At 39.6% G+C, this 16,518-nt stretch overlaps 1 protein-coding gene across 2 annotated transcripts in view; it reads left to right on the forward strand.

Moving 5' to 3' along the window:
• nompC (no mechanoreceptor potential C) overlaps positions 1-16,518 on the forward strand; it is a 213,664-nt gene that overhangs the window by 177,329 nt on the left and 19,817 nt on the right. For both annotated transcript variants that reach the window (XM_083122460.1, XM_083122459.1), the window contains 3 exons: positions 5,943-6,087; positions 13,066-13,265; positions 14,574-14,771. In XM_083122460.1, the coding sequence (XP_082978586.1) occupies positions 5,943-6,087; positions 13,066-13,265; positions 14,574-14,771 (543 nt within the window). The remainder of the gene's footprint in view (positions 1-5,942; positions 6,088-13,065; positions 13,266-14,573; positions 14,772-16,518) is intronic.

The raw sequence follows: 16,518 nt of genomic DNA on the forward strand, positions 1-16,518 counted from the left end.
CTCTTCCGCGAAGTAAGTTGAGAATATATTGTTTTCAGAGCCTGGTATTTTAGAGCTTCTATTCGTAATATCACAAAACATCCGTACATCAGCCCAAGGGCACAAGATAATTACGAGAGTAATCTGGAAATGGATTAATTTCAGTCCTTTTATCAGGGAATTACCGCTGCGCCGAGTATGAATTGGGAAATGAGACGCAGTTCAATTTATTTCAGCCATTCAGAAAATGAACTGTGAAGCTTGTGCCAAAAGTTCTCGGAATTCGTTAAGTAAACTGGCTACTCGTATATTGTGTTTAAAATAAAATATATATCCCATTGCATTTCGAAATTAGAAGGATTAATAGTTGTGAAATGTAGCAGATAATGATTAATCTGGTGTATTTTCAAACATGCTTTCACCAAGAAATTTCTGAACTAGAGTTCTCAAAGTTTGAAAATAGATAGAAATTAATGCTAGCAACACTGAAGTATTTCCATGAAATTTTGTGATGTAAAACAAATAAATAAAATGTTCCTTTATTGAGTGGGCATATTTCAGTCTCAAATGCCAATTTTACAATCAACCTTTGCGAAAGTGGAATATACATATTGCAATGGATGTTTTACATTAGACTGTTTCTAAAAAAATCATAAATGATTACAATTTATAATTAACATATATGTACTTACAAGAATAAACAAAGACAAAGGTAGGTACTATTGCTTGGACAGTAAAAATTTCCCGATGTTTAATTTGTGGGTTGTAGATTGCTTTGCGTATAGGAATCGTGAATATAATTTTCTGAACGAGTTAATTTGTTTTGGTTGCAATGCATGGTGCAATTTTGTCATATAAATATTCAGGTTATTTTTTCCATATTTTATTATCTTTCCTCTCCCTAAATTAATTTGGTACAACACAGGCTGGTTTTGATATGAGAAAGTCCCCCTTTATTCCCATGAGGTTATTTTTTCTAGAAGACAATTTCACCTCTTTAACTTAGCTTAATAGAACGCTGTGTATTATGGGTAAAAGATGCTTTGTTTGTAATACAAACAGTATATTAAAGTCTCTTTTTCGAATATGCAATGGCCACAAAGCCGACAGGCGGCGTCTCTTACACGGGAGATAAAAGGGACTTTTAACGAAGGAGTTTTAAGGTAACGAGAATAGGGGCAGTGGGATGGGGAGACGGGACGATAGGAATATGTGTAGAGAGGGAGGGTTATAGAAAGAGAAATGGTGGGGAAAGAGAGGCGTGGGAGAAGGGATAATACGGGGAAAAGAGGGAGAAAAAGGTGGGAATAAAGAGAGAGAGAGAGAGAGAGAGAGAGAGAGAGACGGGGATAGAGAAGGACATCTAGAGAAAGAAAGACACATGGAGAAGAAGGCCAATACTTCTGTTTTGGTGAGATATGAAGAAATGTTAACAAAAGGAAATAAAGCCGTTAATGACTGGAAGAAGATAAATGAGAGAAATTGGTGGAGCCTGTTTACACCGTGATCTTTACGCCCAGTTTTTATCTTTTATTTTCTCTCTCTCTTTCTATCTCATTCTCTTTTTTATCTATTCTTCTTTATTTCTTTCTTCCTTCCCCCCACCTCTCTCTCTCCACTTCCTTTTTCTGCCTAGTTCTTTTCTTTTTCATTTTTTCTTAATTTTATTCTCATTTTCTCTCTTTTGCTCTTTCTTTCTCATTGCGTCTCCCACTTTCTATCTCTATTTTTCTTCTCGCTCCCTCCCCTCTCTGCTTCTCTTCTCTCTTTTCAAACTTCCACTTTCTATTTCTATTTACCTCTCTCTCTTTTTCTGTCTCTCCTCATCCTCCATTAACTGTTATATCTCCCTCTCTTTCTGTTTATTTTTCTTTCTAATTCTCTTTCTCTCTATTTTTATTTCACTCTCTTTGCAACAATCCTCTCTTCCTTTCCGTCGATCGCTATCGCTTCCATTCTCCCATTCATCAGCCTGTCTTTGTCTGTCTCTTCTTTCTGCTTGAATGTTCTCTCAGTTTGACTGTCTTTTCTCTTCTTCTCTATCCGTTTCCTTCTCTCCCTCTTTTCTTCTTCCGTATTCTTTTTCTATCTCTCTCCCCTTCTCTCCTTCCTCCTCTCTCAAACGTTCTCTTTTTGGAAGCTGGCAGCACCAGATCGATGACGCAAAAGGAAACGAGCGAGGCAAAAGATAAGGCCATGGTTTCCCCAGCTCCTGCCAGAGGATTATTACAGAGCTTCAAGCATTTCAGTGTTTTGAAAATGGAACTCTAGACAGAGAACGACGCCCTCCTTCAAACCTCCAAGCAGAGGTCACTTTTACATCGCGATCCCCCTTCTCTTTTAGACAGCGTTTACTTCCCAAACTCAGCGAAATGGGCGTTCGTTACCTGAAGCTTTGGTGCCGTGAATGAGGGAACCACTAAACCTGCTCCTTCGCTAGCTATAAACCTCTCTCTCCCTCCCTCTCCTAGAATTAATGGCTCGTTCGTAACGCCCAAGCTTCCATCAAACTGTATGCTCTTTGGAAATGGTCCGCGCGTCTCTCTTAACGACCAAGTGCTGGTCTTTCGGATCCGTCAATCCGTCCGTTGTGCTGAACCAACTTCGTAGTCTGCTCCTCACACGGAAAATAAAATGCATGTAATTTATTTTATGTATTTCAAGTGCTTGATTTGTTTGAGTTTTCTTTTAAGCCTAACTTATGCACAGAAAGGCCTACAGTGTAGAGTGGGATCCCATCGACTATATGACTTCATCGGGTATGGAACCCTGCATCCCTTTATTACAAGGCAAGGGCGTTACCACAACGTTAATTACGTATTTGTGACTGGACACAAACACTACAATTACATACACACATTTTTCTTTAAACAGATGTTTGAAGTGTTTCTTTCTTTAACACGTTAATAAAATGTCATCCCTTTGTTTTGGTAAAAAAATAATCGTCCAGATCAGAAGCGTGTTTTCACAGGATACTCTTGGAAAAAAATCCATATTTGACCTTTGGAGTCTCATCGTAGACCGCAGGACACAGTCTGTCTTGAGAAAATAGAACGCCTGGTCATTCTAATTGTGATGAAATGTAATCGCGAAATTTTTTTGTGATGGTAAAACTATATTTGTAAAATTGAAAAAGCGATAGATTGATATCAATAAGTGTAACTGTACTTCAAAGAATAATGGTTTTCTGCCTGTCGGAAAAGATTATTCGAAGCAATTCTTTCGTGAATAATTGTCCTAATATTGTATGTTTGATATGTGTGCATAGTGAAAACGTACAATAGAAACAGAACTGTTCATGAATAAAATGATAGATGTTTATGGAAAGGAAACAAAGCGAATACAGTTTCTATTTAGCCTAAATAGTGGACTCAAGTCTGAACTTGTCAACAGTGCCAAAGTATTTACAATTCGATTTCAGTTTTCTGATTTATAAATTAATAAGAATAACGTTAATATTAAAAGGTAAAATATAAGTTTATATGACTGAAGACAAGATGTTAAATCTTACTCTGCCCTCTTGACTCTGACGACAAGGTTTTGGTCGGTCTTCCTCTACAAAGTAAACAACGGTATGATGGATGACTTCACTATATTATCAGTTAATATTTAATGGTCCCTTTTCTAAAGCACGCCTCAAACATAAAGCATTTCATTGTCAAAGACAGTGTTCGGATAAGCAGCTGTTGACGCCAAGAGCACAATTTTTCCCGCTGAATCTCTCACCGTTATAATACAACTCCGGGGACAAGTGCATTTTTCAACTTGCTGTAGTGCTACTTTCGGCGGCAATATTACAATTATCACCTTGTAGAACTAACCTTTATTAAATGAATAATCTAAAACACATTTTATTGATACCACCGAATTTAGAAAACGTAAAAGAAGATCTCAAATGCCACATTGCCAATCTAACAAGTAGAGGCGGCTTGAGAAACTTCAGTTTGGGACGGGACTTCGTGTAGTGGTAGGGTACCCATAGGTATTGATATGGCAAGGAACTAGAGCGCACTATCCAGCGATTTACTAAAAAAAAAGCGCTTCAAAGTTTCAAAGGATTCCAAGTGGTCTCGGAAGGTGAAGATGTTGTCGGACTTCCAAATGGCTCCGTGGTAGCATACGAGTTTCACGCGCCGAAGGTTCTGGGTTCGATTCTCGTTTCCATTGACCCTGCTTTCTTCTATTATCTCGAGCAGCTATTTAATGCATTCTATATTTATTGATAAAATTTGCCTTTACTTGATATGCGAATTGTTGAGAAATTTTGTTTTCCATGCTTTTATGATAATTACCACTCTGGATCGTGCACAAAATAAAAGTGTAAATAGTATTCTTGGGTTTCGCTTCTGGAAAGGTATGTTTTCTCCAAAAAAAGAACATATACCCTTCGCTATAAACATTATTTTGTCGAATATGCTAGTGGATAATTAAATATGCAAATGTTTGCATATTTGAGAAAATTGAAAAAAAGTATCGTGAAATAATCATTTTCATAAATAAAATTGGATAAACATTTAAAGGGACTTCCCCCAAAAAATGTAATAAAATTTTATTTCAATAATTTATTAAATAAAATAGGCGATGTCCGAACTGACACCTGGCGGCTAAAATGGCAACTGTATTACTCGGGAGCTTTACGAATCGGATAACTTCCAAAGCGACGGGGATGGACGTAAGCGTACGCTTGCGAATTCGGACGCGGCTGGATCGTGAAAACCTCAATTGGGCCAACATCTTCGTTATAGAGAGCGTGCACATCTTTTTAACATAAATGTAGTCAAAACAAAACTGTCCATATTTTGGCTACGACTCGGAATAAAGATTGAAAAGGCCTTAGTTAAATTATTTACTAAATTAATCTCAGTAACAATTGCAATGAACTGGGCTCGGCCTGTTGGGCTCTGTTAAAAATAAATAAATGAAGATGAACAATAAGTAGAGGAAATTTATGAAGATACTTCGCTTTTCCTGTCTTGACATCAAAATACCTTTCCCTTGATTATTATTTTGTCACATGGAGCTGAATAACTCCCAATGATAGAAATGAGGCCCGAATCAATCGCATCAGAATCTTAGATAAAACCGGGAAAAGTTGGACAGCGGCATTCCTAATTCATTTGTGATTGACATTACATTGAAAACACATTACTACGTCCCCGGTCGTATTCTCTTTTTGCGGATTTGCGATTTCAGTAAAAAAAGAAAAAAAAGTTGAACCTCGCCTTCGTCAATTATGTAAACGTCCGCAGATGGAAAAACGGAACTCTTATTTCCATTTTTACGGAAACGGCTTCGCCAATCACCGTTTGACACTTCTATTTCGGGTGACGCTTCAGCAGTTAACACGTTACCTTTTTCAGAGCACGATTTCAAAGCTAGAAATATTAAAAACCCAACCATAACAATGTAAAGGATTCCTTCCGCGCATCAGGAGTACTTTCCAAGCTTTCGATACATATGTCGGCCTAGTCTACTACGCACTTTATAACTGAAACTGATTCGTCTGTAGGGCCTCCCTGATGACGCAGTGGTAGCGTCGCCGCCTTGTAATCAAGGGGTCCCGAGTTCGATACCCGGTAGAGGCACATAGTGGTTCGGATCCCACTTTAAACTGTAGGTCCAGTCCCAATTAGCCTTAATGTGCATAAAGTGGACTTAGATTGGATTGTAGATCCAAAGACCACCATCTTGAGACGCTTTGACAGATTATTTTCTCAAATATATACCAAACCAGATCTTTCGGATATCCAGCTAAAATTTTCGGTTCAAAATGCCATTTTTTACGCCAGCTGGAGTGATTAAAACATTGGTGATATACCATATTTTATTTTGTAGTTCGACCTACTTCAAGCATAGGCAGCGTTTCAAAGTTTTATTGTCAGATCGGAGCTCGAATTATGGTCTAAAACTGCTGCAAGTTAGGTTTTATATATATCTGAAAACATAATCTCTTTTTCTTCCAGGCAGGGTTCACGGCTGTTCACTTGGCAGCCCAGAATGGCCACGGTACGGTGCTCGATGTCCTGCGGACATCCCAGTCACTCCGAATCACCAGTAAAAAGCTTGGAGTCACAGCGCTTCACGTAGCTGCATACTTCGGACAAGCAGGTGAGTACCCGTTGTGCTCTTAAAATGTGTACACTCAATGCATGATCACCCTGTATTTGAAAATTTCCCAGTACAGCCTATCTCGATAACTTATGTCGAATCACCGTGGTATTATTTAAAGCACCCTCACACCCTCCAATAGGGCACTGACTGTGCCCATTGTAAACCGCATTAACACTTCCATTGTATTTATGTTAGCAAGTTCTATATTCTCTTTGCGACGTTTCACTCCTTACCACAATTTTATCCCAAGCTAAATAATGGCATTTAATGCATTAAATAATGTAATTTTTTACTTTAAGTTCATAAATAACTTTTGACTGGATCTACAGTTTAAACCAATGAACATATATCTCTACCGAATTCCAACCCCAGAGCCACTTGGCAATGTCTCTTCATAGAGTAACACAACATGCAGGATGTTTCAAAATGACATGTGGAGAAAGCTCATATGATTTTACATTCTCACAACTGGAAGAATAGGTTTGCAGTTTGATTATTATTGTCAATAATGCCAAAAGTATTGTATATGTATGCATGCATTTATAAGATGTTTTGCTATTGTGTATTAGCAAGTGCAGCTAATAGACGTTGTGGCTGTTGTCAGGTCAGCATCAAACTAATATCCAATATTAAGATTTATGGATTGCTTTCTGCAACGTTAATCGAAAATAAAGTTCATATACTGAACAGAATGTTACAGAATATATACGCGTTATGTCAGATAAACAATTTGCAAATACAAAGCAATAAAACTTGCTCTCCATTACCGAACAGATAGCAGCACACATCTACTGATGCTTCACAAACAGAAAGATGCATTACTTTGGAGCCGGCCCACGTATAAATTTGAAATATCCCTGATGAATTGTCTGAAGCTATGCTTACCTGGGAGTGATGTAAGAGCAGAATTACCAACCCCACTTTTAAAATTGTTCATTATAAATTTTTCCTGTAGTTCTCTCGTATGTGGGTGAAGTATTTATAAGATATCCTGTTATACAATGTGATGCGATAATTTATCGCGTGGTGGAAATGTTTGCCTTGCGCCAAATGTATAGTTTCATTTAAAAAAAGAAACTAATTGCATAGCATTCTTGGTGCAGATTTTTTGCATACATGGAACATGGTAAGTGAAGTGATATACACTATAACGTTAATTGTTCACTATAACAGACACTAATATTTTCTTGTAAACGAAACCAAATTGAAAATTTCAAACTGCCGCAAATAGTAAAAGAAAACAAAATTCATAATTTTATTTCTTCAACAAATTTAAGAGTAAACCCACCCCATTTTACCTCGAGAGAGAAGCGATAAGTAAATATTTCGCTATTAATCCCTGCTTCAAGACGCATTTCTGTACGCTTTTGTGAGAAATTTTCAAAAGTTAAAGCCGAATAGGCCTTTGTATGCGTAATTTTGTATTTGAAATTAAACCAGCCGTGTTAAGTGCATAAATGTTATCATACGCCATCTGTTATCGGACAGTGTTTCATGAGATTTCAGTCAAGGTCTACCACGAGTATGTAATTGCATTCCCGTAAACCTTCATTTTTCACAAGCTTACGTCACTGCAAAGATAGATTGTCAAAGAGTGTAGAGTGGGATAATTTCTGTAACATCTCTGAGTGTTACGCATTTGGAGCTTGGGAACGAGTCAATACTCTAGAAGCCTCCAATTAACATGCGAGCCGATGACGTCATCTCGCGCACCTATCGTTCACCTTCTTGGTCAAGCTCTACACTGTTGGTAGATTTGCTAGCTAGACTCGCGCACTCTGTCCGAAAATAATACAGGGTGTCCATAAATTAAGTATCTATTTTGTTGAAATAGTGTTTTCACTCGTAATGTTTTTCATGGTATATGTTCGTTACACATTACTTTCAAGATGTGCACCATCCACATCACGACACACTCCCCATGTGTAGTCAGTGGCACAAAATACGTTCTGGAGCATTGCCGGTATTATGGCGGCAGCGGCTTGTGTAATGCGGCTTGGGAGCCCCTTCAATGTGATAATGGGTCGGGTGAACACATTAAATTTTGCACGCAACGTAGAAATCCGACAGTATTTGGAGATCTGCGGATGTTACGCACCGTTGCCTAACTACGGCGATAAGCCGACTAAAATAGCAACTCTTCAATAGGAAGTTGCCTAACTCTACGGCGATAAGCCGACTCCAATAGAAACTCTTCAATAGGAAGTTGCCTAACTGTACGGCGATAAGCTAACTCCAATAGCAACTCCTCAATAGGAAGTTGCCTAACTCTACGGCGATAAGTCGACTCCAATAGCAACTCTTCAATAGGAAGTTGCTTAACACTACGTCGATAAGCCGACTCCAATGTCAACTCTTCAATAGGAAGTTGCCTAACTCTACGGCGATAAGCAGACTCCAATAGCAACTCTTCAATAGGAAGTTGCCTAACTCTACGGCGATAAGTCGACTCCAAAAGCAACTCTTCAATAGGAAGTTGCCTAACTACGGCGATAAGCCGACTCCAATGTCAACTCTTCAATAGGAAGTTGCCTAAATCTACGGCGATAAGTCGACTCAAATAGCAACTCTTCAATAGGAAGTTGCCTAACTGTACGGCGATAAGCCGACTCCAATAGCAACTCTTCAATAGGAAGTTGCCTAACTCTACGGCGATAAGTCGACTCCAATAGCAACTCTTCAATAGGAAGTTGCTTAACACTACGGCGATAAGCAGACTCCAATGTCAACTCTTCAATAGGAAGTTGCCTAACTCTACGGCGATAAGCAGACTCCAATAGCAACTCTTCAATAGGAAGTTGCCTAACTCTACGGCGGTAAGCAGACTCCAATAGCAACTCTTCAATAGGAAGTTACCTAACTGTACGGCGATAAGCCGACTCTAATAGCAACTCTTCAATAGGAAGTAGCCTAACTCTACGGCAATAAGCAGACTCCAATAGCAACTCTTCAATAGGAATTTACCTAACTGTACGGCGATAAGCCGACTCTAATAGCAACTCTTCAAGAGGAAGTTGCCTAACTCTACGGCAATAAGCAGACTCTAAAAGCAACTCTTCAATAGGAAGTTGCTTAACACTACGGCGATAAGTCGACTCCAATGTCAACTCTTCTATAGGAAGTTACCTAACTCTAGGGCGATAAGCAGACTCCAATAGCAACTCTTCAATAGGAAGTTGCCTCACTCTACGGCAATAAGCCGACTCCAATAGCAACTCTTCAATAGGAAGTTACCTAACTGTACGGCGATAAGCCGACTCAAATAGCAACTCTTCAATAGGAAGTTGCCTCCCTCTACGGCGATAAGTCGACTCCAATGTCAACTCTTCAATAGGAAGTTACTTAACACTACGGCGATAAGTCGACTCCAATGTCAACTCTTCAATAGGAAATTACCGAACTCTAGGGCGATAAGCAGACTCCAATAGCAACTCTTCAATAGGAAGTTGCCTAACTCTACGGCGATAAGTCGACTCCAATGTCAACTCTTCAATAGGAAGTTACCTAACTGTACGGCGATAAGCAGACTCCAATAGCAACTCTTCAATAGGAAGTTGCTTAACACTACGTCGATAAGCCGACTCCAATGTCAACTCTTCAATAGGAAGTTGCCTAACTCTACGGCAATAAGCCGACTCCAATAGCAACTCTTCAATAGGAAGTTACCTAACTCTACGGCGTTAAGTCGACTCCAATGTCAACTCTTCAATAGGAAGTTACCTAACTGTACGGCGATAAGCAGAATCCAATAGCAACTCTTCAATAGGAAGTTGCTTAACAGTACGGCGATAAGTCGACTCCAATGTCAACTCTTCAATAGGAAGTTACCTAACTCTAGGTCGATAAGCAGACTCCAATTGCAACTCTTCAATAGGAAGTTGCCTCACTCTACGGCGATTAGTCGACTCCAATAGCAACTCTACAATAGGAAGTTACTTAACTGTACGGCGATAAGTCGACTCCAATAGCAACTCTTCAATAGGAAGTTGCCTAACAGTACGTCGATAAGCCGACTCCAATGTCAACTCTTCAATAGGAAGTTGCCTAACTCTACGGCAATAAGCCGACTCCAATAGCAACTCTTCAATAGGAAGTTACCTAACTGTACGGCGATAAGCCGACTCAAATAGCAACTCTTCAATAGGAAGTTTCCTAACTATACGGCGATAAGTCGACTCCAATAGCAACTCTTTAATAGGAAGTTGCTTAACACTACGTCGATAAGCCGACTCCAATGTCAACTCTTCAATAGGAAGTTGCTTAACTCTAGGCGATAAGCAGACTCCAATAGCAACTCTTCAATAGGAAGTTGCCTCACTGTACGGCGGTAAGTCGACTCCAATAGCAACTCTTCAATAGGAAGTTTGTTCAAGATTCAGCAGATTCGTATTCTGTTTTTAATTTGTTTTTGTTTTATTTCCTTTTACTCCCGCTGGGAGCGTTATTTCGTGAGAAAAGCAAAACTCGGGGAAGATGTGCGCGAAGTGTATGCAAGACATTATGTAATCTATATTACCATAACGGAAACATTTTAGTGAAAATATATATTATTCAAGTGTGTATATAATGTGTATTATAATGAGCGTAAATTCAACGCAGTAAGTATTATGTGTTGAGTGTTATATCGTGTTGAATGAAACCTAACAGTGAAATAATTACGTCTACTAGTTTAGCAAGTCAAAACTACACATTTTCATTTTTCCTACAGAACAAACATACCACGACAAAGTTATTCCGTCGCCGTAGAGTTAGGCAACACACATAACTCCTTGCAGAGAAGTCAGTATTTCAGGATCCAGGTGTCCCATTTTCAATGCCGGTGACTACCTATTTCGAGTTCTGTGCGTACGAATATGAATATGGTGACAGATGAAGTCCCAAGGGGGCTGTTCTCACCCCATACTCTTCCTTCGGTGCGCCTATGGCAGAACCTCTCTATTTTTAGGCGCTCACCAATTAGATCTTTTGCTCGCTGAGTTACAAGGGCAATATTTGCTCGCTGTTATGTAGATTGCAAATGGCCTGAGATTCTCGTGATAATTGTTTACCGCCGCGACAAAGCGACTAGAGCCCTCTCGCTGAACGCTTCATCGATCAGAAATTCCGCCCGACAGGAGGCAAATTACTTTCACAAACACCAGCACCGTGCGTGGCCCCTTCATCGCATAGGAGGAGCAGTCAGGGCATGCTTCATTTGAAATGCAGGCTAAGTCAACATTTCGCAAATAGGAATATTTGCAGTCGTTTTTCCCACGGTGTAATAGAAAAACTGTTCACTTTGTTGTCGTTTGGTGACGCTTGTTACCGCTGGCAAAGAGAAACGGACGTGTATATTTGACAAAAAAAGGAAAGGGGTGGATCATGACGTCAGAAGTGACAGCAGTGATGTCAACGTGAGACCAGGAATTGTTCACTACTGGTCTCACTCATCACACCCAACATGTGGTCTGACTTCATTGCGATATACCTTCGTTGTTAAATTAGGCTTGTTGGGTTTAGTTATTTTAGGAAAATACTTATACAGGGTGGCCCAAAATAAGGTAACCGAAATGTGCCGTTACCTTATGTGTTCGGTTATCTTTTTTGGGCCACCCTGTACAATGCAGTATTTCGAGGATTGACGAAAAAGTTATTATTTTTGCAAAGAGAAATAAGCCTAACAAGCCTAGCCTAACAACGAAGACACCGCAATGACGTCATAACACGAGTAGACTTCAAGTTGGGTGCGAAGAGTGTCTGCGCTGGTCTAGAGCATTGACGCAAGTGCGCATGCGCCAAAATGGAAGAGTCCAGTGGCAAAATAGGGGGCGACGGCTGCAAGTGGAACACAGATGGAAGCAGATTCCTTGACAGAGTAACGTCTCCGGTAAAATATGTTAAGATGAACGTTACGAGTTGTAACAACCAGCGAAAATCACAAAAACAACAAAGCGAGCGATAATATGCAAATAAATCCATTTTATGCACAGTAAGGTTAATCGGGACTAGACCTACATTTTAAAGAGGGATCCACATGCAAATAAAATACTGACCTGAAACCTTGTTTCCCCCTTTCACGTGTAGATTTGTCTTTTCGTCTCGCTCGTATATCCGCGATAGTATATCCGTGATGCCTACTCATAGGGTTGCTATATTTCGAAACGTTAAAGAGCTCTGGTCCACAGTAAATTAATCTGAGCCCAGCCAAATAGCCTACATTAGAAATTATCAGAATCCTTTAGAGCAGAGGAAGAATCACACAGATGGAGGGATGAAGAAAGGAAGAGAGAGAATGAGCGGGATACGAAAAGACAGATAAAGTGATAGAAAGAGATAGATGTAGAAGGAAAGCCAGAAATAAATATAGAAAAAAAGAATATGATAAAAATAGAATGAAAAGGATATAGAAGCAGAAAGAAAGATAGAAGTAGATATATAGAGGAGAATGAGAGGCAGGAGATCGAAAGAAAATTGGAGAGAAAAAGAATAGAAGGATAGAGATACAGAAACAGATGATGAAAGAAGAAAGAAAATATAGCGAAAGAGAAGGGAAACATCCTAAGCTCTTGTGATTAGTCAGGCTGCGTTACGTGGCATTTTGAATCGCAAGCAAATGTTACTGATGACTAGTTTCACGCCGTGTAAAAATAAAATAAAATAATAAAAGAAGAAAATAAAAAACAAGAAATTCTTTAAATGACAACATGTAGCTAATGATGTCTCACGTGTGTGTTAATAGAGTGTACTTATACTTACTTAAACGTGTTTTCCATTTACTGGTAGCGTTAATTACTATTGTGAGAGGAATTGTTTTTAGCTTGCACAATAGGATCTCGCACAAAATACGGCAATATTTACAATAAGGTCCAAGTTTTATATTTTCTTTAAAAATGCTCGTTTTTGTTAATTCGAATTTTGGATAATTCGAAGTTTTTCGTGTTCCTTTTGAGTTCGCATTAAGAATAGTCTACTGTATATTTTCCTCCTTCTTTGCAGATACATGTCGTGAGCTCCTGGTGAACGTCCCGGGCACGGTGAAATCCGATGCTCCGCAGGGGAACGGGCTCGCAGACGAGCTCGGGAACGAGTCTGGCCTCACGCCGCTGCACTTCGCCTCGTTCTCCGGCAACGAAAATGTCGTCCGTCTGTTGCTGAACTCGGCGGGAGTGCAAGTGGAAGCCAAGACGAACGAAAATGTAAGTGTTGCCAACCACAAAAGGGAAGTTAATCTGTGCAGGAAACGATTTTTCAACTGCGCACCTAATTTTTGCTAATATCTACCGATTGAGGATGGTGACGTGATGGCCTATTAATATTAGAGATCCAGACGAAACTTATTGAGCATAGTTCTTAAAAGGCCTCTGAAACTTCCACGTGCCCCCTCCTCATTTTTCATGACTTAGAGGAAATTTTTCTTGAAAAAAATATATATATATATATATATATAGATATAGATATATTGGAAAAGTTGTATGTATATCACAATCGGCTTCATATTTTCAGTTATTATACTTGTTGGGTTATAGACTAATAAATATATAATGTATAATAATTTAAGTTATATAGCCTATATTAAAAGAAACTATTGCTATATATTAATGAAAACTTACAATGGTACAACAATTTAGGTGTGTGTGTGGTTAATGTATTATGTAATAAATAATATTAACACCGTGTGTCCAATTCCTTGCGAGGCCGAGAGATCGGGAGAAGTTTGGTGGGCGGCGCTAGCGGAGATGCCGACATTTTCGACCAGTAGCGTCCCGCTTAAGTTTACCCTCGAAAGCGTTTGGAGGTTTCGAATGTGCAACACTGTATCAAGATTACGTTGCAGACTAAACCGTTAAGCGTCAATGGTTTTCGTGAGCACTGTTTGCAATCTGAAAGCTCAGAGCTTGAGTTGTTCTATACTTCGTCACTACAGGTACCCTGGACAGAGCTGCGAATGGAGTGAGGAACAGACCTTGAACCAAGAGCGTGTTAAAAAGTGTGGTCTTTGGTTACTTGTGGTCGAAAATGTCTGCATCTCCGCTAGCGCCGCCCGCCACACTTCCCCGATCTTTCGTTCTCGGAAGGAAATGGACGCACTGTACCTAGGGTATATAGAAAGCAACATCTAATTTTTAAGCCATGTTACGTTTTACATTTGGTCTCCTGAAAGCGTCACCCTAGCTATGCCACTGCTTATTATCCGAAACTCTCGATCTTGTTCCAGACTGATAATCTAGAGACCATAACTCTTCAAAGTCACGACAACGTCCACAAATGATGACTGTTATCCGAAAATGATCATAAAGGGATAGATAAAATATGCAAAACGTCACCCTTCATTACAATATTAATTTTCGTTACAAGTACCATTTTATGTGTGCTTAATATTTATGTTCGTGCATTTCACCTTCATTTCTAATATATATAATCGTTCTGTCCCTACACACATTGGCATTGCTTTGTCCAGTCCTGTTGTGTTAAATGAGTATCGATTTTATGTTTGTTTTTTCCAGGGTTACAACTCGTTCCATCTGGCTTGTTACGGGGGACACATCTCGGTGGTTGGTCTCCTGCTCAGTCGATCGGCAGATCTCTTGCAGAGCGCTGATAATCACGGGAAAACTGGTCTCCACATCGCTGCCACGCACGGAAGATACCAGATGGTGGAAGTGCTCTTGGGCCAGGGAGCAGAGATTGATGCCAAAGATAAGGTAATGTTGCAGTTTCAAAATACGAGGTACGTTCAAAAAATTCTGGTCCTGGTATTTTATCCAAGCCCCCTAAATTTGCTTCCTTTCATTCTTTTCTCTCGTGAGTCACGTATTAAGTTACTTTATTGTAAAGTGAAAATTGTCGATGGCCTTCCCAAAAGATGATTTTACACATTTTTTTTCCAACCTAATTTCTCAGTTTCTATGGTAATTAGACTCTGCTCTCGAATCCTCGATATTTGGAAGGATGTGTTGAAAAAAAGATAAAGTTATCCATGTGTATTGATTGATTGAATTGGTGTTTTAAGTCCACTTTATGCACAGTAAGGCTAATCGGGACTGGACCTACGGTTTAAAGTCGGATCCGAACCACTATGTGCCTCCACCGGGTATCGAACCCGGGACCCCTTGATTACAAGGCAATGACGCTACCACTGCGCCATAGGGAGGCCCCCATGTGTATTGAATCGTGATATGAAAGCTCATAGGGATGCAGAAGTAGGCTCCCATACGCCCTCGATCTCGACCATGGTGGAGGTGATGTGACCAATATCTTACACCCGACGGTACTTATTCATTATATGCTAGACGAGCTCTAAAAATACATATCACATTTGGTACTTTTCTACATGACCTTACAATAATGGCACTGTAAGCAATGTCGACAAATAAAAATTATTATTTAATCCCGCACGTAATCTTACAAGGCAAAATTTAACATATTCAAGTGTTAATCAGCGTAGTTAGCTTGTTGTGGACCTACTATTCAATAATGGCAACAGATGTGGTAAAACACATATAAGCAACGCACTTGCCTCTCCGACCAGATACGACAGCGTTCATTGCTCATTGGTAGCCAGCGTCACGCCACAGTATGAGACTGTAATCTGCAGTGTAAGCAACTGGAAGAATCATTACGCTCTGAACTTCTTGCGCTGGTAACAATCAAGGCTAACAATAATTCGTCCATTCAGCTAAAATTAAGCAATCAGCCCCGGAAAACATCTAAATCTAAAACTAAATGTTGAATGAAATTGGAGGGCGACTGAACTGCTACTACGTAGCATCCACCACAATTGACTGTAACCCAACATCTAACAGGAAGTTAAAAACCACTGTTCTTGGTGTTTTAAGTCCACTTTATGCACAGGAAGGCTAATCGGGACTGGACTACAGTTTAAAGTTGGATCCGAACCACTATGTTCCTCTACCGGGTATCGAAACCGGGACCCCTTGATTACAAGGCGACGACCTGTACTTGGTGTCGTTTCAAGGCCAATGGTGTAGAAAGACACCAAAGATTGTGGTTAACAACGCCAATTTCGCATTAACACCATGGCGTTGGATTTGATTTTAGTTTTATTTTACATCCACTGTATGTACAGAAAGGCTAATCGGGAGTGGACCTACAGTTCGAACCACTATGTGGCTCCACTAGGTAGACCCCTCGATTTCAAGGTTTTGGCGTTACTACTACCAAACATCATAAAGAGTGTTTATTTCACCAAGTCTTGTAGATGATTTGTAAGACCACACTTGTTTCGTGGTCTTACAAGGAAAGAAGGTTGGGCCTCCTTCTTCATAAATCGTTGGATGTCACCGTAAATTTTACAATATTCTACCGTTAAAATTTAACAGTTTGCATGTTAATTTTTTAAAAAATACGGGAGGCCTATGCAACTGTTTATTTCGTGAGCACAGCCGCATTCATGACATCCCTCTCTGTGCTGTGACTAGACTGTTAAAT

The sequence above is a fragment of the Lepisma saccharinum genome, chromosome 5 (assembly GCF_977018435.1).
Source record: "Lepisma saccharinum chromosome 5, izLepSacc3.1, whole genome shotgun sequence".
Classification (NCBI taxonomy): domain Eukaryota; kingdom Metazoa; phylum Arthropoda; class Insecta; order Zygentoma; family Lepismatidae; genus Lepisma; species Lepisma saccharinum.